This window comes from Doryrhamphus excisus, linkage group LG2, assembly GCF_037039965.1.
Source record: "Doryrhamphus excisus strain RoL-2023G ecotype Guam linkage group LG2, RoL_Dexc_Guam_v1.1, whole genome shotgun sequence".
Classification (NCBI taxonomy): domain Eukaryota; kingdom Metazoa; phylum Chordata; class Actinopteri; order Syngnathiformes; family Syngnathidae; genus Doryrhamphus; species Doryrhamphus excisus.
The window spans coordinates 19,303,869-19,327,552 of NC_136358.1; the positions used below are offsets into that span (position 1 = coordinate 19,303,869).

Genomic DNA, 23,684 nt, shown 5'->3' on the forward strand with positions numbered 1-23,684 from the left:
CAGTCCTGTGGGAACGACTATTTTGGCTGCCGTGTCGTGTTTGTTAGCCGCTTGACTCATTACAATTCAAATGTACAATCTCGGGCCTCTCATTGGCCGACGGGAGAGGACAGCAGTGGGTGAATTACGGGTATCGGTCGAGGAAGAACTCCCAACTTTTGGCAGAGTTCTGTCATTTTAGTTCTGTAACTTTACCAGTTTTCTGCGCGTCCTCGGCGCCACACCTGGGGATGTGCGTGCAGTTGGCTTTCCTCTGGTTGGGGTCGTTGGTGAAGCACCACGGGTACTCTGCGCCGTCCGGGTTGCGGCAGAAGTTCTCCCTCAGGTCCCTGAAAGCACATGCTACAATAACCCGAGCTCATTCATTCATTTTCTACTGCTTTTCCTCACAAGGGTCGCGGGGAGTGCTGGAGCCTATCCCAGCTGTCTTTGGGCGAGAGGCGGGGTACACTCTGGACTGGTCGCCAGCCAATCACAGGGCACATATAGACAAACAACCATTCACACTCACATTCATACCTATGGACAATTTGGAGTGGCTAATTAACCTAGCATGTTTTTGGAATGTGGGAGGAAACCGGAATACCCGGAAAAAAAACCCACGCATGCACGGGGAGAACGTGCAAACTCCACACAGAGATGGCCGAGGGTGGGATTGAACTCGGGTCTCCTAGCTGTGAGGTCTGCGGGCTAACCACTCGACCGCCATGCAGCCAAGTATGAACATCCATCCATCCATTTTCTACCGCTTATCGTCACGAGGGTCGCGGTGCTGGAGCCTATCCCAGCTGTCTTCAAGCGAGAGGCGGGGTACACCCTGGACTGGTGGCCAGCCAATCACAGGGCACATATAGACAAACAACCATTCACACTCACATTCATACCTATGGACAATTTGGAGTCGCTAATTAACCTAGCATGTTTTTGGAATGTGGGAGGAAACAGGAATACCCGGGAAAAAAACCCACGCATGCACGGGGAGAACATGCAAACTCCACACAGAGATGGCCGAGGGTGGAATCGAACCCTGGTCTCCTAGCTGTGAGGTCTGCGCGCTAACCACTCGACCACCGTGCCGCCCTAAACTGAGCTCATTTGGAAAATTAAATTTTTTTCCCCGGTTTTCAGGACTCACTTGCATTTGAAGTGGCGGGGAATAAACGAGTGCTGATGGGGGAACTGCGAGTCCCATCGCTGACACGTCACCCCCTCGGGAGTGACGTTCATGGTGCCGCGGTAGTCTTTCCCCTTTCCACGGACGCAGGACGCCGTCACGTTCACATCTGGCTCCTCGACGCCGGAGGAGTCGGACTCTTCGCAGGAAGGGAGAGGAAAAACAAGTGAGCTTGTGGAAGTTTTGTAGGGGAAATGCCAAGGAGGGAGGTATTAATCCTGGGAAGAATGTGGCATGTTTAACCTCCGGACTGATGATCAAAAACAGTAGCACAACCCCCCCCCCCCCCCCCCCCCCACCCACCCCCCAACCCCCACTTGGAACCTTCCTCGCTGTTTACTCATAACACTGACATTCTTCCACACTTTAAAGTTGATCAGATGGTTTTTCTTTGGCCTTTGACAGATGACATGGCAGAACATGGAGGAGGTTTTTTTTCCTGCAAGGCATGCCAGGTTTTATCATCTCTATGAGGATCCACACACACACACACACACACATCTGGACAAACCTACGCCCAGTCTCTAAATCAGAACCTTCACCGTCAAGTCAATGCATGCCGACAGAAACAATGAAGGATGCTCTCTCAAATATGCACCTACTCCCACAATTTTTTTTTTGTGTTTTTTTTTTACTCCACTTCGGCTATCCTTTGTGTTGCAAAATCTTCCCACGAGTCGACTTTGGCTGGCTTTGCGGAGTAAATGCGTTTGCATTCTCAGATTTTGTGGATATGAAAGAACTATGTCAAAAATGATGTCAAAACATTGCGGTCATTTAAGATAATCCACTAAGGCAAAAAAACGATAGTTCTAATTTTGTTGTCTGATACAGTACTGACTGAAAAATGAAGTGCAATATCTGAAAGTTTGGGAACCACTGCATTAGCTCGCCAATTAGCCAAAAAACGCTAACCCAAAGCGGCTAGTGACATTATAGTAGGCTAACGGCTAACTGACAAGCAAACTTGCTGACTACAGTAAAAAAATGAATTATACAATCGAGATGTGTGACTCATGAACGAGGCCTTCAAAGACTGCAAGTTTTTTTTTTTTACTGCAAGTTGAGGCTCACGGGTACTCGTTGTCTGACTCACCCGTTACCCCGCCAGCTAAATAAAAAAAAAGATTCATTGATTGTGCAATTTCTATCCACCTAAATGTCTTTCCCATGGGGATAAAAGCCTGGTCCAAACCTGGTCCTTAAACCTGGACTTAAATGAATTCTCCGATACCGTTTCTACCGGAGCCACATGACAGGTGCTCGAAGAAGACTCCGGTTTCAATGACTCACGTGTACTTGAGTTGACTTCCGCTGACTCATGAGTACTAAACAAAGAGTTGTGTTTCGCTGACTTAACAAAGAAATTAGTTTCACTGATTCATGGGTACTCGACAAAGACTTGAGTTTCAGTGACTCACAAGTACTCGATGAAGAGTCGAATTTCACTAACTCACGGGTACTCCGTGACAACTTGAGTTTCATTGACTCACAAGTGCTGCATGAAGAGTCGGGTTTCACTGATTCGTGGGTACTCAACAAAGACTCACTGGTAGTAGTCAAACACTGAAGGTTTAGTGATTCACAGAGTCGGGTAACTCACGGGTGCTTGATGAAAAGTTGGGTTTCACTGATTCATGGGTACTCGACAAAGACTTGAGTTTCAGTGACTCACAAGTGCTCGATGAAGAGTCGCATTTCACTAACTCACGGGTACTCCGTGACAACTTGAGTTTCATTCACTCACGAGTGCTGCATGAAGAGTCGGGTTTCACTGATTCGTGGGTACTCAACAAAGACTCACTGGTAGTAGTCAAACACGCAAGGTTTACTGATTCACAGTTAATGGACAAAACATTACCAGCACTCATGGGTACGCCATAAAGACTCCATGAGGTTGAGTGACTCACTGGTGCTCGATGAAGAGTCGAGTTTCACTGATTCGTGGGTACTCAACAAAGACTCACTGACTCACTGTTACCAGTCAAACACTCAAGGTTTACTGATTCACAATTAATGGACAAAAAATTACCAGTACTCATGGGTACCCCATTAAGACTCCATGAGGTTGAGTGACTCACATGTGCTCGAAGAAGAGTCGAGTTTCACTGACTCACTGGTACTCGTCAAACACTTCAGTTTCACTAAACAACAAGTACTCGACAAAGAGTTGACTTTCACTGATCTCCGAGTACTCAACAAGGACTCAAGTTTCGGGTAACTCACGGGTGCTTGATGAAAAGTTGGGTTTCACTGACTCGTGGGTACTCAACAAAGACTCACTCAATGCCACTTCAAAGGCATTCATGGAAGACTCAAGTTTCACTGACTCACCGGTACTCCTTGAACACTGCAGTTCCACTAACTCAGGGGTACTCAACATAGAGTTGACTTTGACTGATTTCCAAGTACTCCACAAAGACTCAAGTTTCAGTAACTCACGTTGAGTTTCATTGACTCGTGGGTACTTGAGAATCACCGACTCACTGGAACTCATCGAATACTTGAGTTTCACTGACTCATGAGTGACTGGTGATTTACAGGTGCTCGATGGAGAGTCGAGTTTCACTGACTCACTGGTACTCGTCAAACACTTCAGTTTCACTAAGCCACAAGTACTCAACAAAGAATTGACTTTCACTGATTTCTGAGTACTCAACAAAGACTCAAGTTTCGGGTAACTCCCAGTTGCTTGATGAAAAGTTGGGTTTCACTGACTCGTGGGTACTCAACAAATTCATTGGAAATTCATGGAAGACTCGAGTTTCACTGACTCACTGGTACTCCTTGAACACTGCAGTTCCACTAACTCAGGGGTACTCAACATAGAGTTGACTGATTTCCAAGTACTCCACAAAGAGGCAATTTTCAGTAACTCACGTTGCGTTTCATTGACTCGTGGGTACTCAAGGGTCACTGACTCACTGGAACTCATCGAATACTTGAGTTTCAGGTGACAACTTGAGTTTGACTGACTGGTGATTTACAGGTGCTCGATGAAGAGTCAAGTTTCACAAACACGCGGGTGCTTGGCCAACATTTACACCTGTACCATGAATCGAGTGACTCTTCAGAAGTCGAGTCAGTAAAAGGAATCACTTCATGTTTCTATTGCCCCGATAGCTAGTACATTAGCTTAGCAACAAGTAAAGCGGTGAGCTAACTGGTAAGTGGCAAAACACAGAAAGTCCAGTGGTTGTAGGTCCAAGCGCCCTTATCGTCCTCCACAGAACCGATCCCTTGACATTAAGTTGCCTAACTAGCTTAAAAAAAACCACAAAGACAAAGTCATCCCCCGAAACCAATTCTGTCTGCGTAAAAGTCTACAAAGAAAGGCAAATAAAAATCCCACGAGGCCCCGCAGGGGCAAGAATTACTGGGCTGACATCAACCACCAAGGAACCACCATCAAGGAGCATCAGTCCAGTCTGTCGCCATCAATTCTCAAGCCTTAAAACCTCAGTCTGCCCATCACCATTAGGACTCTGTGATCATGTAATGTGTTCCTAACATCCACGAAGACTGCTTACCACATGCTGTGATGTTGCAGTACTCCCAGGGAGTCTTGGGATCCATGGTGTAGCACCAAGGACGCAGGCGGTTATCCGGGTTCCGGCAGTAGTTGTCCGATAAGCCTTTGTCCCGGTACCTGATAAGGAGAAAACACTCCAAGCTTAAAACTGATACTGGTTTCTGGTTTGACCTTTATTTGTCTGAATACTTTTTAGGCTGGAAGTAGTGTTTATGTGGCCTGGATGAGTCCCATCGCTGGCACTCCTTCCCGCTCTCGGTATGGTCTACTTTTCCTCGGTAATCCTCGCCGTTGCATGTCATGCAAACATCTGTCGACGCAATTCAACTTTTGTTAAGCTTCCCCGCAGAAACAGCAAACGGCAAAGGCAGGAAAACAAATCAGGAGCTTTACCCTCGAAACAATGTGCTACGCCGCACTCCTCGGCTCTTACGTTGGGATCGGTGGTGTAGCACCACGGACCACCGGGGTCGTTGTTGGGATTCCGGCAGAAGTTCTCCCTCAGGTCTTGCGTCGGGTACCTATCGGGATAAAACCTACAAAGGGGGGAGACATTGTTGAGGGCGCTTAGTTGATCAAATAAATTTTAGGGAGCGGGTCGGTTCGCATTGCTAGCAAGGAAAATAAATCCGCAATCCATTTGCATGGACAAGGTTACGTTTCAAAAACGACAAGCGTATGCTAACTAAGTCATGGATACACCTCGACCAAAACTTTTGCATGATTGCCCGGAAGAGTGATACCTTGTCGCCGCTAACTCATGTGCAACAGGAACTCAAACACAAGCACACAACAAAGTGATGGATCACCTGCATCTTGAATTCTAATCCCTCCAGCACCAGGAACCAGGAATCAGCACAATAACTACATATTACACCGGTTTTAAAGTCGCTACATGGGTCAGGGTCCATTTTAAGATTCTCTTACTGTTTTTTAAACGGGACCTTCTTATTTACCCTGCGGTCCTCCGGCACTGGTCTTTTAACAATACCAAAACCAGAACGAAAACCCACGGTGAGGCAGCATTTAGCAACTATGGACCTCCACCTGTGGAACAGCCTGCCGGAGAGCCTCAGGACTGTGGAGACTGTTGATATTTTTTTTAAAAAGCTGAAAGACGCACCTTTTTAATCAGGCTTTTAACTCATATTTTTAAACTTTTCTTATGTTTTTATCTTTTTAGTCCTATTTAGTCTTCAGCTTTTAACTCCAGTGTTATATTTTTATCTTTTTAGTCCCATTTTATGCTCTTAGTCTTCAGCTTTTAACTCCAGTGTTATATTTTTATCTTTTTAGTCCCATTTTATGCTCTTAGTCTTCAGTTTTTAACTCCAGTGTTATGTTTTTATCTTTTTAGTCCTATTTTATGCTTAGTCTTCAGCTTTTAACTCCAGTGTTTTGTTTTTATCTTTTTAGTCCTATTTTTATGCTCTTAGTCTTCAGCTTTTAACTCCAGTGTTATGTTTTTATCTTTTTAGTCCTATTTTATGCTTAGTCTTCAGCTTTTAACTCCAGTGTTTTGTTTTTATCTTTTTAGTCCTATTTTTTTGCTCTTAGTCTTCAGTTTTTAACTCCAGTGTTTTGTTTTTAATCTTTTTAGTCCTATTTTAAGCTCTTAGTCTTCAGCTTTTAACTCCAGTGTTTTGTTTTTATCTTTTTAGTCCTATTTTTTTGCTCTTAGTCTTCAGCTTTTAACTCCAGTGTTATGTTTTTATCTTTTTAGTCCTATTTTATGCTCTTAGTCTTCAGCTTTTAACCCCATCCTTGGGTCCATTCGACCCGGCCGGCTGGCGGTTCCTCCCTTTAATGTGGGGGTCTGCCCATCTGTCGAAGTCGGGGGCCCGGGTGCTGGTCCCCCGATGGCACGGCCTGTGGCTCCTCCCAGTGTGGACGGCCCCAAAGGTGGCGTTTGCTTGATCCTCAGCGCCACGCCATGTCTCCCTACTGTGTGTGATTGTGTGATTGTGTGTGTCTAGTATGGAGGGCGGGAAGGAGTTTTTTTTTTTTTTTTTTTTCCTTTTAATTGTGGTAATTGTTTTAATTCTGTAAAGCACTTTGTGTTGCATGTCTTTGCAGGAAAAGTGCTATACAAATAAAGTTGATTTGATTTGATGACCAGTATAGAGTTTGGAAATTCTTAAAGACGTCCTTAAACCTTAATCCGGGTTTACTCTCACCCTGAGAGCACCGGGAAAAATATTTGAGCCTGGATTCCCAAAGAAACAAGCGCTGACCTAAAATAGCAGCCTTTCAGCAGGTTGTCCAATCACTCGACCCTTTAAAAACGACTCTTCCCCTTGCGCCCCCCCTTCCTCTTCAAACCCCGGGGCTTACATAAGGCTTCTCCACTAATGCACAACATGATTCAACCCAGAACAAGCTTGAAAAGTGACTAAAATACCACCCCCCCCCAACATCTGCTTCGTGTTAATCTACTAGAGTATATAATAAATTGCGTTACAAGGTAGTACATGGTCCCCCCACGCAAAACAAGTTGCATGTGGCAGGAGTCCATAAAAAAAGGCCCCCGCATTAAGAGCACGTTAGCCGTAATGATGCTGCGCTAACAGATGTTAGCCAGTTAGTCATTGAATTTATCTCGGTGCCAAAGTCCATACTTTAGCTCGGAGTACTTGCATACTTGAAGCGTACTGGCAGAGCGGAGAAGGACGCACGTCTGTGAAAGCGACTATGGGAAAATATTTACGACTCGCCGTAGAGTTGACTTTATAAAGTTGGAGCACTCGGGTTGTAAAAAAAAAACAAAACAAAAAAAAGTGACAGACGAGAATGACATTGAAGATATAAAAGGCTGGAGGTAGCGGCTAGTCAACAGTTAAAATGGCTAGCGGTGATTCTGCTGCAAACGACGTCCATTTTTTTATCCGAAATGTAAAAATAAAATTGGAGTCAATCTAAGTAAGGACACAAAATAACAAATATATATATTTTTCATTTACTTCCTGCTTTCCTAATAGTTTAATTTTTTTTAACGTTAAAAAAAAAATTGTTCACTTCCTACTTTCCTAATATAGTTAAAAAAAGTTTTACTTTTTAAAAATATATATATTTTTCATTCACTTCCTGCTTTCCTAATATTGTTTAATTTATTTATTTACTTTTTTATAAAACATTTTTTGTTCACTTCCTGCTTTCTTAATAGTTTAATTTTTTTTACTTAAAAAATGTTTTGTTCAGTTCCTGCTTTCCTAATATAGTTACTAAAAAAATGTTTACTTTTTAAAAAAAAAAAATTCATTCACTTCCTGCTTTCCTAATATAGTTTAACTTATTTTTTTACTTTTTAAATTAAATTAAATTACAATTTTTTTGTCACGTACCGAAGTATGTGATATGAGCATCCAATGACATAATGGGTACCATAGTAAGTGTCAATATAGTGATATATATATATATATATAGCACATCATGTGTTTCAAATGTACTTCTTCCCTGAGATCATATTTCTCCTCTCTTGTAGAGAAGTATTGGATGACATTTTTAGCTAATTTATTTTTAGCCTTATGCATTATTTTAGCTGTTTGAAGATGAACTATATCAGCAAGTTGAAGTATTTGTCATTTTAGAAATAAGGAGTTAGTATGTTAGTAAAGTAAAGTCAAGTATGAGTACTATTTCTGATAACATGGAACTTGTAATCTAACTTAACGATGCTATTATGTGCTACATTGACATATATCAATAATTCTTCCTGTTGATGATAGCTAAATGAAGCATTTTAGAGACAAGCTGTTTTTGATACAGAGCCCTCTCCGGCCAGCTGGTGAGCATGTGAATTCACCATGATGAACATGAACGTTCCATCCTTCCAACCCTGTACTTCCCTGCTGGGCGTCAACACACATTACCTTTCCGACAACACGGTCGGCTGACATAGACATAGACAACAGGTAGGAAGGACATTCCTGGAGGGCAACATGGTGAAAAATCACCCCCGGCTTTGCCGTTCGTGCCACAGAGCGTGAACGGAATCGTTAAGTCAAATGGAGCTAGAAATCCCGCCAAATTGTTATGGTTATGGTTTAATTTTATTTGAACATAAATCAGATTACAATTGAATGCATCACATAATCAGTTCACAGTTCCACATGTCCAAAAGGAGTAGGAAGAAGCAAAGCTTATTAAATCTTACCCCTCCATCTGGTACTTTTACAATCAGTAACTGTTACATTTGTTCACTTCCTGCTTTTATAATATAGTTTAATTTATTTTTTTGTATTTTTTACTTTTTAAAATATATATTTTTGTTCACTTCCTGCTTTCCTAATAGTTTATTTTTTTTTTACTTTTTAAAAATATATATATTTTGCATTCACTTCCTGCTTTCCCAATATAGTTTAATTTATTTATAAAATGTAAAATGTAAAATGTAAAATGTAAAATGTAAAATGTAAAATGTAAAATGTAAAATGTAAAATGTAAAATGTAAAATGTAAAATGTAAAATGTAAAATGTAAAATGTAAAATGTAAAATTTAAAATAGTGGACGCACTAATGGCCTTCAATCCTTGAATCAATCACATCTGGACTGTTCAGGTTGTCTGTGAAGTGGTCATTTGGCCTCTAATCTGAGGAGTTCATGTTCCTAGAACTGTCCTATCTCGTCGGTCTTGGGTTCGTCCTACCTGGTCAGTGAGCTTGAACAGATGAACCGAACCGAACAGTCCAGTCGCGATCGATTCAATACCCAGGAACACAATGACCCGGATGAGCAAGAATATTCACAGGCATCTTGTCCTTTTTCCAAATGAAAAACAGACATTTGGCAAAAGCTTCAAGTGACTTTCTTCCGCCCTTTAATTGGTAAAATTGGTCAAAGGGCCTTACGGTCTTGGTCTTGGTCTTGGTGCATAGGCGTGTGAAGTTGTTCCCATGACTTTTAGGTGTAAGGCGGAGCAAAACAGAAAAGGGAGTACTTACGTGTGTTCATTGATGTTATTATCTGACCAAGCTTGACAAGTGATGTTTGACTTGGTCCAAGACCTCCTCCCTCTGTAGCTGTCCTTGGGTCCCATGATGCACTCCCTTATGTAATCTGAGAGAGAGAAAAAAAAAAATTGTAGTCTTTATTCTTCAGCCTATTAAACACTCATTGGCACTTTCCTCGTCATAGGTTGCCCATATAAGGTCATTAGGGTCTCGAGTGTGTTATTCCCAAAACAGGCAGTCGATTAAATGTCAGCCGACGCATTAAAAGTACAAGATTCCAGCAGGCTCTGACTGTAAACAAAGATTTTGCGAGGTTGTTGATGCATGTTTACGCTCGCATTAAGAAGAGGCGTGGCCTTGTGGATGCTTTTGTTGTGTCAACATCTCCCCTTGCACCTGTATCTCCTCCAAAAAAACACGTTCTGTTTACCTTTCTTCTCGTACAACGTGAAGTTAGCGTTGGCTTGCTTCTGCACGCCGTGGCCAAAGCGGTCGAAGGGAAGCAAGTGGCATTTCCTGTTGCGCTTGTGGAAGTTGAAGGCCCTGCACACAGGAAGACGTTGAGCGGGCGATACGAGTCGGATAAAAGTCCAAAGATGGGCGGCCAATTCCTCACCTGCAGTTGAAGTGTTTCTTCACTTTTTTGCATTTGCGCGCACAATGTTCCTGCGAGCGACTGTTGCGCACCAAAGGCGGCTGAGGACAGTCCGCGCAGACCAGGAGGTGGTTTTCGGACTTCTCGTAGCGCTGCAAGGACTGACGGCTCTTTCTGGCCTCACCTGCAAGAAGGCAACGTTAATGGAGGAATAACTGCTAGCTAGCATAACAACATTAACGCCGTCTTTCAGGCAGCACAAACTCTAATTTAATCATGGAAAATAACGTTAAGTAAGAAAGATTTTTTCCAAAATGGTGAATGTGAATGAAATTAGCTCACTAGCCTTGCAGTGTTCTCTTTTATTCATGTAACGCTCAAAATATTTAGCAATGTTAAAAAATTTTGCTAGCTAGCATAACAAATCACGTTAACACCGTCAGGCAGCACAAACGCAAATAAAATAATTCAAAGTCATGTTAGTAAATTAACATCCCAACAACAACAAAAAATGTGAATGACATTAGCTTATTAGCCTTGCGGTGTTCCCATTCATTCATGTAACGCTCAAAATATTTAGCAATGTTAAAAAAAATTTTGGGAACAAAAAAAAAGCTATTATCTCTAAACGTTTGTCTCTTTTGAGTGTACAAACTAAAAAAACAGATTTATCATCGTTAGCAAAAACACACAATTTTCGACACCCCTTGAAAACGTATGCTAAATTTGAGCAAAACTTTGTAGCGCTACGAGGACTGCAACGTCACTAGCCGAATCATTGCTAGCTAGCATAACAAATCACGTTAACACCATCAGGCAGCACAAACTCAAATAAAATAATTCAAAGTCATGTTAGTAAAGTAACATCCCAACAACAACAAAAACATGTGAATAGCCTTGCAGTGTTCTCATTTATCAAAAAAATATTTAGCAAAATATTTAGCAAAGATAAAATGTTTTTTAGGAAACAAAAAAAAAATGCAAAAGCGCGACGTCACTAGCCAAATCATTATGAGCTAGCGTAACAAATCACGCTAGCTCATCAAAATCATTCCAAATCTGTGAATGTCAATGACATTAGCTCACTAGCTAAAGATGCTACTATTTTTGCATGGAATTTGCCGTTTTTCATGTGTTTCGTATGAATATATCGTAATTCAGTTGAGCACTAGAATGTTTTTTTTTATGTTTTTCTATGTTTTTTTCAAGCTAAATTTGAGTGTAAGGCACATCAAATAATCTCGTAACTAACCCCCCCACCCCCCCACCCCAAATTGGGAAGCTGCGTCCCTAACACTTTTGCAATGATTTGCTGCGTTGTTGCTAGCAGAGCGTGGGCTAATACACACAATTTACAAAACATTGTAGCGCGAAATCACTAGCCAAATCATTGCTAGCTAGCATAACAAATCACGTTAACATCGTCAGGCAGCAAAAACTCAAATAAAATCTGTGAATGTCAATGACATTAGCTCACTAGCTAAAGATGCTACTGTTTTTGCATGGAATTTGCCGTTTTTCACATGTTTCGTATGAATATATCGTAATTCAGTTGAGCACTAGAATTTTTTTTAAATGTTTTTCTATGTTTTTTTCAAGCTAAATTTGAGTGTAAGGCACATCAAATAATCTCGTAACAAATAATCTGCGCCCCTAACGCTTTGCAATGATTTGCTGTGTTGTTGCTAGCAGAGCGTGGGCTAATACCGCGCTTAACATGATGTATTCCCCTACTAAAGTCTTGGGAGAAAACATGGCACGAGTAAACGCCGTAAAAGTGACAAGCAAAGTGAAACATTGACTTGTTTCCGCTGAGTTAGTTTAGCTGCGCGAGGACGACACCAAACGAGCGCGAAGACGACGTGTGCAGACGATGGGGTTCACCGGGAGGACAGCGCCCGTCTTTTAATTCATTTCCACCTGCCGGGGGGAGGCCACGTAGCTCCACCCTGAGTGGACTACAGTTACAATGTGGACTTAAGTTACGACGCTTTACAAGCGGGGGCCGCGACACGATCCGAGGTGGTCGCAATTTTTTTTTTTTTTGGCGATGAATGTTTGGGCTGAAGTGGAGCACATCTGGCACTCATCACAGTGTTGTTGCAGCCCTGATGTCTGGCCAGGCCGCCCAATTACATTTCACTTAGGCTCTTCCTCCTTCGCCAACGTCTCGCTAGCGCTATCTCCTTTAGGACGCTAACCAGAGGAGGCGTGATGCGCGTCTCTGAAGTCCACTTTCGGGACTATAACCACTCGTTTAAAGCGAATACGAGTTGGTTAAGGAACCAACTTTTACTTTCATCCACCCCAGAGGGAGGCTCCTGGGGTCAGGGGTCAGGGTTGGCACGGCCGAGTCGGCGCTTTGTCCACAGGGGACGGATGTCACGATAACCTGTGGTCTATGATGGAGAACTTGGATCAGTCGGGGGGGGGGGGGTCGGGTTTAAGGGTTTTCCATAGGGGGGGGCATGCATCCTTTGCTTTTATTTAAGTTGCCGTTTTAGCTTCTGGGATCACTTTGGTTTTGTTTATTATTTTATATTTTAAAGTAGTTTTTTTTGGAGGGGGGCCTTTTATTTTATTACAAATTTAGATATATTACCTTTTTTAAAAAAAATGTATTTATATACTATATTTTATTTTTTTATTTTATTTGTTTTATCTGTTTTTATAAACTTATGCTCAACCATGCACAATTTATTACTTTTAAAAAATGCATTACCCCTTTATCCTTTGATTTATCCATTTTTATAAAATTTATTTTAATTTTTAAATTTCTTTTAATTAACAAATTGTTCTTATTTTTGTATTTTTTTCTAATAAAGGTTCAAAGTCAAATTTCTAAATTAAATAATAATGACATTTAAAGACAAAAAGATTTTTTTTCCTATCAGTGCGCCTTTTCCCACAAATTCTTTCTTCCGTCTGTGATTGGCTAAAAACGCACCTGAAAGTCTGCAACTGTTTTATTGCAGAAACAGCTGAAGGATGTTAAATAGAACGGCTGTATATTATTTGAGGTGCAAATAAAGAAATAAAAGGACATATTAAAGAACTCGGGCTTTTAACAGCTCCCCAATAAAACTTTTTTTTTGGGGGGGGGTATGATCCACTAGTAAATAAAAGGAAATAAGGCGGCCTCCTGATGGGGGGGGGGAGCAGCTAATGCGCAAATATTTAACTTAGAGCCAAACACTTATTCAATGTTGAAAAACACTCTCCCTCTCGCTCTCTATCCTAAAAGTTTACAAAGTACCAAGCTGACCGTGAACCTCTCATGCATCACTCCATTCAAAAGTTGGTAGACAAAAGTGTCGATTTAAGCCCACCAAGTGAAAGTAAAGATGAGCAAATGAGCATCGGTCTTACCTGCATCCAGCATGCCCAGCAGCGCGCACACAAGCGCCTGGTAAATCCATACGTGCGTCCTCATGGTGGACTGACTGACTGACGGCGTGCGTGTTGTGTTGCGTGTGCAGGCAGGTTGCGTGTCGCACACTCGGGGATGCTTCGATGTGACGTCCTGCAACGGCGGATGTCCACCGCGACTCTCTCGGCGTCCTCGGTTCAACCCGCCCACTTCACGGCTTCAGTCTGGCTCTGCTCTTTTTCAGCGCGCAGAGGCGCCACTAACCGCGTGCGTCAAGCTGGCTGGGATGGGGAGGAGGTACCACGTCCGGTTGTCGCTTTCAAAATAGAAGCACCTTTTACAAAATACGTAAACTCAACTGATTTCGTTTCCGATGGAATCACGAGTGAAATTCAGGCTGATATCGGTGATCCTGAGTCACCAACTGTTTGGTAACAGTTTTTCAGTTCGCAGCATAAAGAATACAATAATAAACTTATTTAATAACATTTTAATAAAACATGATTAACTGAAATAATTGTGTTTATTGTAAAGCTTCAAGTATATTGAGGTAGTGGGGTGATTGACAATATAGTCAAGGTCATATACTATGCTAATATACAGCGTAAAGGGGACATGTAAAATGCCATTTAATCCGGATCTGATCCAGATTGGCCGCAGTGTAAAGGGGACGTGTAAAAAATGGCATTCAATCCGGATCTGATCCAGATTGGCTGCAGTGTAAAGGGGCTGTGTTAAAATGCCATTTAATCCGGATCTGATCCGGATTGGCTGCAGTGAAACCGGAAATGAAAATGCCATTTAATCCACATCTGATCCAGATTGGCCGCAGTGTAAAGGGGACGTGTAAAAAAATGCCATTTAATCCGGATCTGATCCAGATTGGCTGCGGTGTAAAAGGGATGTGTAAAATGCAATTTAATCCGGATCTGATCCAGATTGGCCGCAGTGTAAAGGTGATGTGTAAAATTCAATTTAATCCGGATCTGATCCAGATTTGCCGCAGTGTAAAGGGGACATGTAAAAATGCCATTTAATCCGGATCTGATCCAGATTCGCCGCAATGTAAAGGGGGCGTGTAAAAATGCCATTTAATCCGGATCTGATCCAGATTAGCTGCAGTGTAAAGGGGACATGTAACATGCCATATAACCCGGATCTGATCCAGATTGGCCGCAGTGCAAAGAGGATGTGTAAAAATGGCATTTAATCCAGATCTGATCCAGATTGGCTGCAGTGTAAAGAGGACATGTAAAATGCAATTTAATATGGGATCTGACCCAGATTGGCTGCAGTGTAAAAGGGACGTGTAAAATGCAATTTAATCTGGGATCTGATCCAGATTGGCTGCAGTGTAAACGGGATGTGTAAAAATGTTAGCATAGAATTTTTGCGGAATTTGTATGACTGTATCGTAAGCATCCGAAGAAGAACATTATTTCGGGATGACTTGATAATTCACAACAAACAAAAACAAAAAAACAACGCAACTTTCCCTGCCCTATCACGGAATTGAAATGAATATTAAAGAATTTTTTTTTTATAAAAAAAAAATTGTTTTTTTAAATATTAATTGCCGTAGCCGTCGTTGCCACGGAAGCAGCTTTGTTTTGTTTTTTAACCTGCACAAATTAGGGAGAAAATGCTGCCTAGCAACAAGTGGTGGATGTAAAATGTAAGCATGGAACAAAATAGTAGCTTTGTTTACCGAGTCACCTTTGCTGTTTGTAGTCTTGTGTTCACTTTGTAGCCCCTACTATTCCTCTTTAGGACCCGACATCGTACTTCTTGACTTTTGACCCCCTGGCTGAAGGCGGTCGGGCACCTAGCCTCACATGGGTGACTGACTCCACGCCACAAAATCATTAATTTGCACTTGATGGCCTTTGAACAAGAACATTTCAGAAGCATGTCTCATTCATGTTGAAGGACTTGCAATCTGGTATTTTTAAGTTGATTGATGAGGCGTAGAAAAATAATTATCATCACTACCATCACTAGAAACATAGTTTGTGTAGCGAGAGAGAGAGCGCATGATCTCTTCCACGCCAACAAGGGATGATTGTAAGACCATGCGTCTATCTGACAGGATCTTCTCTGCAGCCGTCACTTTGGCTCTGGTGGAAAAACAGATGGGATTCTTGGCGGCGCGTGCCAAAGATCACTTGGCGCCACCTCGCTGGGATCACAACCTCAAAAAAAAAAAAAAAGATCACCCGTCAGGTAGCGAAGCGCCTCAAAACAAACTTCCAATCAATCACTTCGCTGTTCATGACAAAGCGGTCACACCGGAGACGGGATTTGGATACTAGGATGCATCGAAGGGTGCTTAAAAGGACCACAAAGACCAGTTAAACGTGGGGCAGCTGGAAGGCATCCAGTCCAGATACCAGCCAAAAAGGGCTAACCCGAATTTGACAGGAAATCCACACTTCAGCCGTTAATGGGCGGCAGCGCTTAGGGCCCTCCAGAGAGGAGGAATGGTCGGCGGAGGTAAACGCCAGACGCCCCTGGTCCGTCCCTCATTAGGACGTGTAGCGGGTCATGGTGGCTTTGGTGCGGCAGGTGTCCTCGACACCGCACTCATATCACACCTGTCAATCACGGCAAAGAAGAAATCCAGACATTTTTTTTTGCTGTGCATACCAGCCCCCTTTGAACTCCCCCCCCCAGCGCAGCGTGCTTCAAGCCCCCCCAGGTAGATATGCTAAGTCTTGATTATGCATCCGATGACTGAAGGTGCTGGAGCGCTTTTTCCAAACACGCCACAGCAACGGGAGTATTAACTTCCAGCGATTGTACTTCCACTCAAGGACCCCCGGGGGTCCATCTTTGGAGGACGTCATTCCAAAGGTATTGCTAGTTGGAAAGCTAGGTTAAACACTAGGTGAACACGTTGAAGCTAGCTAACTCCCCGAAGAGTACCTGCTAATTTGCCGTCAACCTGAGCGACAACTTTAGAGATTCTTATCCTGGCTTGGTTTCGACTGATTAGTCCCAGTGTTGCTCCGATTCTGATGTGAAGATGAAGCTAGCCAAGCTAGCCAAGCACACTGGACAGTCATGAAAATGGAGGTTGGGGTCAAAATTAGCCACCATAGGGTGGCCACAGTGTAAAGGGGATGTGTAAAATGCCATTTAATCTGGATCTGATCCAGATTCACCACAGTGTAAAGGGGACGTGTAACATGCCATTTAATCCAGCTCTGATCCAGATTGGCTGCAGTGTAAACGGGATGTGTAGAAACAAAATCTCCATTTAAACCAGATCTGATCCAGATTTGCTGCAGTGTAAACAGGATGTGTAAAAATGTAATTTAATCTGAATCTGATCCAGATTGGCTGCTGTGTAAAAATGCAATTTAATCTGGATCTGATCCAGATGGGCCACAGTGTAAAGGGGATGTGTAAAATGGCATTTAGTCTGGATCTGATCCAGATTGGCTGCAGTGTAAAGCGGACGTGTAAAATGCCATTTAATCTGGAATCTGATCCAGATTGGCCACAGTGTAAAGGGGACGTGTAAAACGGCATTTAATATGGATCTGATCCAGATTGGCCACAGTGTAAAGGGGACATGTCAAATGCAATTTAATCTGGATCTGATCCAGATTGGCCGCAGTGTAAAGGGGGTGTGTGAAATGCCATTTAATCCGGATCTGATCCAGATTGGCCACAGTGTAAAGGGGGCATGTAAACATGTAAAATGCCATTTAATCTGGGATCTGATCCAGATTGGCCGCAGTGTAAAGGGGGTGTGAAAAAAAGCCATTTAATTTGGATCTGATCCAGATTGGCTGCAGTGTAAACGGAATGTGTAAAATGCCATTTAATCCGGATCTGATATAGATTCGCCGCAGTGTAAACAGGATGTGTGAAATGCCATTTAATCGGGATCTGATCCAAATTGGCCATAGTTTAAATAGGCTATGTAAAATACCATTTAGTCTGCTTCCTATGCTTTTGTCATATCCACTAAAAACGATGTCCACTCATGATGGTCTTTTTTATTTGGGCTATTTTATTGTTGTGTGTAAGGAAACTGCTAGCCTCCACGTCCTGACCTGGACTCGGACCATTCATGGCGCTGACCATCCCACAAAGCAGCAATTATTTGACACCCCAGCTGGCCTCCACACTCGCACATGAAGGAGGCTAATCACCGGTGTGATCTCCCCTTTTTCACCTTTGACCCGCCCAACACTAGAATAACAACCGCCCCAACCCCTCATCGCTTTCCCCCCCCAATTAGGAGAGCGCCTTTCCCGTTGCAGATGACAGATGAGGGGTCAGGGGCACTGCCGGACCCCCTTGCTAGCTTCTCCCGGTGCCCACTCAAGGATGAGATGAAACGGGGAGGGGGGGAACACCCAGGCCTCGGGGAACGAAGACAAACGACTGTCCGGATGGAGGGCGGCACCAAGCGCGCGGAGACGTCGGGGTGCGGAAAAAAAGTTGCACGGAGTCAAAATGGAAGAGGGGCAACGTGGCAGAATTGGACCAGCGACGGACAAACAACGAAGGCCGAGAGATAAGATCCATTTTCCTCCGCCACAATAAAAGCCCGGCCAATGAATCAAGGCGTCGGGGGCTTTCCTCTCTCTGTTGTGTGTTCCGTCCACCGCTAATGGCCAGCAGATGTGGACGCTTTTCACAAGTGCAGCTTTGAAAAAACATTCCCGCACATAAATCCAATTAGGCGGGACCATGCACGTGAGCGAGCTGGCGAGCAGGGGCGTGCGCCCGCTGACCCCCCAAACAGTCCATTTAAATAATACCATTTTTCGCACGTATAAAATGAAATGTATGCGGGTTTCTCTAGTTGGGACTTGATGGACGGTGATAATCCCTGATCCGTCTCCTCAAAATGAAGATCCGGAGCCAAAGTTGCACCGCCCGTGGAACTCCAGATCACCTGTAACGGCATGCATTCCAGAGAACCAGGCATAAATCCTGCACCAGACCCGCGCTTGAAGCAACAGAACTTACTATATATGTTATAGCGCGTCCTCTGGGAGACGTTACTCACTCATCCAAAGTTAGTCATGAAGTTCCTGATAGTGTAAATCCATGTTTGGACAAGAGACAAGACTATGAGAGCCAGCTGACCTTTGGCCTCCGATCTGTGATTTCCATAAGAATTTCGACTTGTTGGGGTGAGATAAAACGCTTCCGAGGCATGCGGCCGTCAGGATTCCTCAAAATAAGAAGTGATGCGTGCAACATGTTGGCCAAAAAATTGGCTCTGAATCCCAGAACCCATCGGTTGCGATTGGCCTCCAGGGGGGACCGGGTCTCACATTCCTGGACCTGCAAGGGTGGATGCCAAGACCTCCTCTTTGTGGCGCTGCTTGTATTTTATGGTCCGCTGAACAACTTGAGGAGAGTGGAGTTCAGGGACGACTCTGAATGTTTCGCAACGTGAAGTTGGATGTTCAAGATCTTCTTGGTCGAGGTGATGAGGAGGACTGGTTGTGCCTGAATAAAATGTCTGAAGAATAATATATTACAAGCCTTATTATAACTAGTCTGTTCGCATCCGGTAGTTTCACTGACTGCAAAACTAATCGATCCGTGGACACCCCATCCCCCGGACTTATATACCACACCAGTGGTCAACCAAATATAGGACGACAGAAAGAACCAAAACCAAAAGACAGTATAAAAACTTCATACAAAACCATCAGTTGTTGGGTTTTAATACCTGAAACCTGTGTTCCATGGACCCCGCCCGCCTTCTGGACTTATATACAACACCAGTGGTCAACCAAATATAGGACGCCAGAATGAAACCCAAACAAACCAGAAAAACCAAACCCAACAAAAGCATAAATGCCCCCTACATTACAAAAAACGTCATACAAAACCATCAGTTGTTGGGTTTTAATACCTGAAACCTGTTTTCTATGGCCCCCCCACCCCCTTCTGGACTTATATACCACACCAGTGGTCAACCAAATATAGGACATTAGAATAAAGCCCAAAACAAACCAGAAAAACCAAACCCAACCAAAGCATAAATGGCCCCTACAGTACAAAAAACTTCATACAAAACCATCAGTTGTTGGGTTTTAATACCTGAAACCTGTTTTCTATGGACCCCCGCCCCCTTTCTGGACTTATATACCACACCAGCAGTCAACCAAATATAGGACGCCAGAATGAAGACCAAAACAAACCAGAAAAACCAAACCCAAGGAAAGCATAAATGGCCCCTACAGTACAAAAAACTTCATACAAAACCATCAGTTGTTGGGTTTTAATACCTGAAACCTGTTTTCTATGGACCCCCCACCCGCCTTTCTGGACTTATATGCCACACAAGTGGTCAACCAAATATAGGACGCCAGAATAAAGCCAAAACCAAACCCAAGGAAAGCATAAATGGCCCCTACAGTACAAAAAACGTCATACAAAACCATCAGTTGTTGGGTTTTAATACCTGAAACCTGTTTTCTATGGAACCCCCTCCCCTTTCTGGACTTATATACCACACAAGTGGTCAACCAAATATAGGACGCCAGAATAAAGCCCAAAACAAACCAGAAAAACCAAATCCAACGAAAGCATAAATGGTCCCTACAGTACAAAAAACTTCGTACAAAACCATCAGTTGTTGAGTTTTAATACCTGAAACCTGTTTTCCATGGACCCCTCCCCCCTTCTGGACTAATCAATCCGTACTCGAGCACTTTCTGGTACCCTTCCGAGAGAGAATTCCTTGAGCAGTTTCTTGATTGGTGACCGATAAACATGATCGACTTAGAATTGACCTCACCTACGTCTTCCAGGACGCTAATCGTGATGTCGCTACCTGACCGACACGACGGACAAGACAAGGAACAGATGCGTACGTAGCGGCCGGCATAAACTACCCGTGACCCCTCGCTCGCTTGCCAGTCTCAATCAAGCGTCAGGGGACTTTTTGAATACTCTGAGAACAAGATGAGAAATGGACTTTGAAGGAAGTCTGGCAAAAAGTTGCCCCGGGGATTGTTTATGAGACATCTTATGCAAACACACCGCTAGCCAGCTCATAAAACACATTTTTTGTCCGTATTTGTGCTGGCATATTAGGAAGATCCTGACTTGACCTGGAGTCATAGCCGGGACACCGCCCACCGCCCCCGTCCCCGCCGTCGCCGCCTACTGTACGCGCATCTATTAGCTTAGCAGCTGCAGCTTTGCCGCTAACTAGCTCCACGTGTGCAAAAAGACACACACATCGAACCACGTAGATCCCGTTGGCTTTAGTGTCGCAGCAGGAGGGCGGCGGTCTTGCGTGCTTTTTATGGACACCGGGGGCGGGGCACTGGGAGGTGATGTGGGGGGCGGTTGGTGCACCAGGGAGTCCCGCCAGGTGCTAATAGATTTCCTGCAGCTTTGAAACGCTGGCTTGCGCTAACGGAGTCGGGTTTCGTCTGCGGCAAATTAGCCTGGACCAGAGTTTGACCTCGCCGTTCCGCGTATAGGCAAGCGAGTAACAATCGTAAGAAGTGAAATATGCTCGCAAATGCAAAGTGATAGCCTAATAATGACTCCTTTGACTGTCTGCGATTTGCGCCGTGCGTGCCAGACCGCCGTGTGCACCTGAAAATGTGGTGCCCGAGGCTGTGATGTTACGCAAACACACTTTTGGCAAGTGCATCGTCTCTTAAGACGATATAAAAATAAACAAAACACCACAAACTAGAACCAAAATAACATTGCAACACTCATCATAATGAACCGCTATTATCTTTGTAAAAGGTGCAGTACTACTTCAATGGACACATACTAGTACGCTCCGTCACACACGCATGCTAACAGGTTGACCATTAACATCAAAGCGCCGGATTGTATGTGTGTGTGAGGCGTTCAAGTGAGTCAGTCCAACACGAGCTTCAGCTGCGCAGCTGTGCATCCAGACAGGTGGAAGCGGTGCTTGTCGTGTCAGAAGACGGTTAAAGTGAGAGTCAACAGCCTCGTTATGGTTGAACATCTGCTCTCGCTAGAACGGAATCGAACAAACAGCAAATATCGCACAATCATCATTTATTGACGTTTATTGTTATCTGCTTCCGCAACATTAAACTGGAAGTCTGGATGCTACTTCAAAAAGTGGGAACTGATTTGGATCCAATTTGTGAGTTTGGATCCAAATCAGTTTTGTCAGATGATTTTCAATCTGGGGCTGCACGGTGGACGAGTGGTTAGCGCGCAGGCCTTGCAGCTAGGAGACACGGGTTCAATTCCACCCTCAGCAATCTCTGTGTGGAGTTTGTTCTCGCCGGTTTTCTCCCCCAAACTTACATAGAGTGTTAACATGCAGTTACTATGCTTGTGTTATTAACAAGCTAATGTTAGCATGTTAACAATTTTCCGGTTTTCTGGAATAACCGGTTTTCTCCGGTTACTCCCACATTCCAAAAACATGCTAGGTTAATTAGCGACTCCAAATTGTCCATAGGTATGAATGTGAGTGTGAATGGTTGTTTGTCTATATGTGCCCTGTGATTGGCTGGCGACCAGTCCAGGGTGTACCCCGCCTCTCGCCCAAAGACAACTGGGATAGGCTCCAGCACCCCCTGCCAACATTCGTGAGGATAAGTGGTAGAAAATAAATCAATGAATGAATGTTGGTATAGTCTCCCTTTTATAGTAGGGAACTGATATTTTCCTAAAACGAACCTATGTTCGACTGCTGACTACAAAAAAGTTCAATTCCACCCTCGGTCATCTCTGTGTGGAGTTTGCATGTTCTCCCCGGTTTTCTCCCACAAACTTACATAGAGTGTTAACATGCTAACAGTTAGTATGTTTGTGTTATTAACAAGCTAATGTTAACATGTTAGCATTTTAACAATTTTCATGGGTATTACCTGACATAAGGCTGCATGGCGGTCATTGTGGTTAGTGCGCAGACCTCACAGCTAGGAGACCCGGGTTCAATTCCACCCTCGGCCTTCTCTGTGTGGAGTTTGTGTGGGTTTTCTCCGGGTACTCCGGTTTTCCTCCCACATTCCAAAAACATGCTAGGTTAATTACCCACTCCAAATTGTCCATAGGTATGAATGTGAGTGTGAATGGTTGTTTGTCTATATGTGCCCTGTGATTGGCTGGCCACCAGTCCAGGGTTTAGATTCTCTTCCACTTGAGCAAATAACCCGAATGAAATTGGAATATTTGGGTCCATGTACACGTGGCTAATGTTTTTATAATTACAGCATAGAAAACATGTTTATGACTTTCTAAGTACAGGTTCTTAACATTATTAGAGTCCTGTAGTCATGAAAGAACACGCCTACAGTCACCTTTACATTCCCATTAATCATTGTTTACATCACAGTGCAACTCTGATGCTGCAGGGACTCCAGACGGCGCCACAGAAAAGACAAACGTGTTGACATGCCGGCTGACTTCATGTAGTGTCAAGGTAACGTCATGGAAGCTAATGTTGTATCATTACTGCCACCTAGTGACCAGAACACTGGTCCTTCTGGACTTAACACACCAGTGGTCAACCAAATATAGGACGCCAGAATAAAGCCCAAAACAAACCAGAAAAACCAAACTGAAAGACATCATAAATGCCCCCTACAGTACAAAAAACTTGATACAAAACCATTAGTTGTTGGGTTTTAATACCTGAAACGTGTTTTCTATGGCCCCCCCACTCCCTTTCTGGACTTAATATACCACACCAGTGGTCAACCAAATATAGGACGCCAGAATAAAGCCAAAACCAAACCCAAGGAAAGCATAAATGGCCCCTACAGTACAAAAAACTTCATACAAAACCGTCAGTTGTTGGGTTTTAATACCTGAAACCTGTTTTCCATGGACCCTCACACTCCCCTTCTGGACTTATATACCACACTAGTGGTCAACCAAATATAGGACGCCAGAATAAAGCCCAAAACAAACCTGAAAAACCAAACTGAAAGACATCATAAATGCCCCCTACAGTACAAAAAACTTGATACAAAACCATCAGTTGTTGGGTTTTAATAACTGAAACCTGTTTTCTATGGACCCCCTACCCTTTTTCTGGACTTATATACCCCACCAGTGGTCAACCAAA

At 43.5% G+C, this 23,684-nt stretch overlaps 1 protein-coding gene across 1 annotated transcript in view; it reads right to left on the reverse strand.

Annotated features, from left to right (window-relative positions):
- LOC131132339 (hepatocyte growth factor-like) overlaps window positions 1–13,833 on the reverse strand; it is a 28,049-nt gene extending 14,216 nt beyond the window's left edge. The window contains exons 1-9 of the mRNA XM_058077877.2: window positions 13,621–13,833; window positions 10,273–10,435; window positions 10,087–10,199; window positions 9,648–9,762; window positions 5,100–5,242; window positions 4,896–5,016; window positions 4,705–4,823; window positions 1,136–1,313; window positions 196–329 (exon numbers count right to left, since the gene is read on the reverse strand). Of these exons, the coding sequence (XP_057933860.2) occupies window positions 196–329; window positions 1,136–1,313; window positions 4,705–4,823; window positions 4,896–5,016; window positions 5,100–5,242; window positions 9,648–9,762; window positions 10,087–10,199; window positions 10,273–10,435; window positions 13,621–13,684 (1,150 nt within the window). The 5' untranslated portion in view covers window positions 13,685–13,833. The remainder of the gene's footprint in view (window positions 1–195; window positions 330–1,135; window positions 1,314–4,704; window positions 4,824–4,895; window positions 5,017–5,099; window positions 5,243–9,647; window positions 9,763–10,086; window positions 10,200–10,272; window positions 10,436–13,620) is intronic.
- Window positions 13,834–23,684: the final 9,851 nt, after the last annotated feature.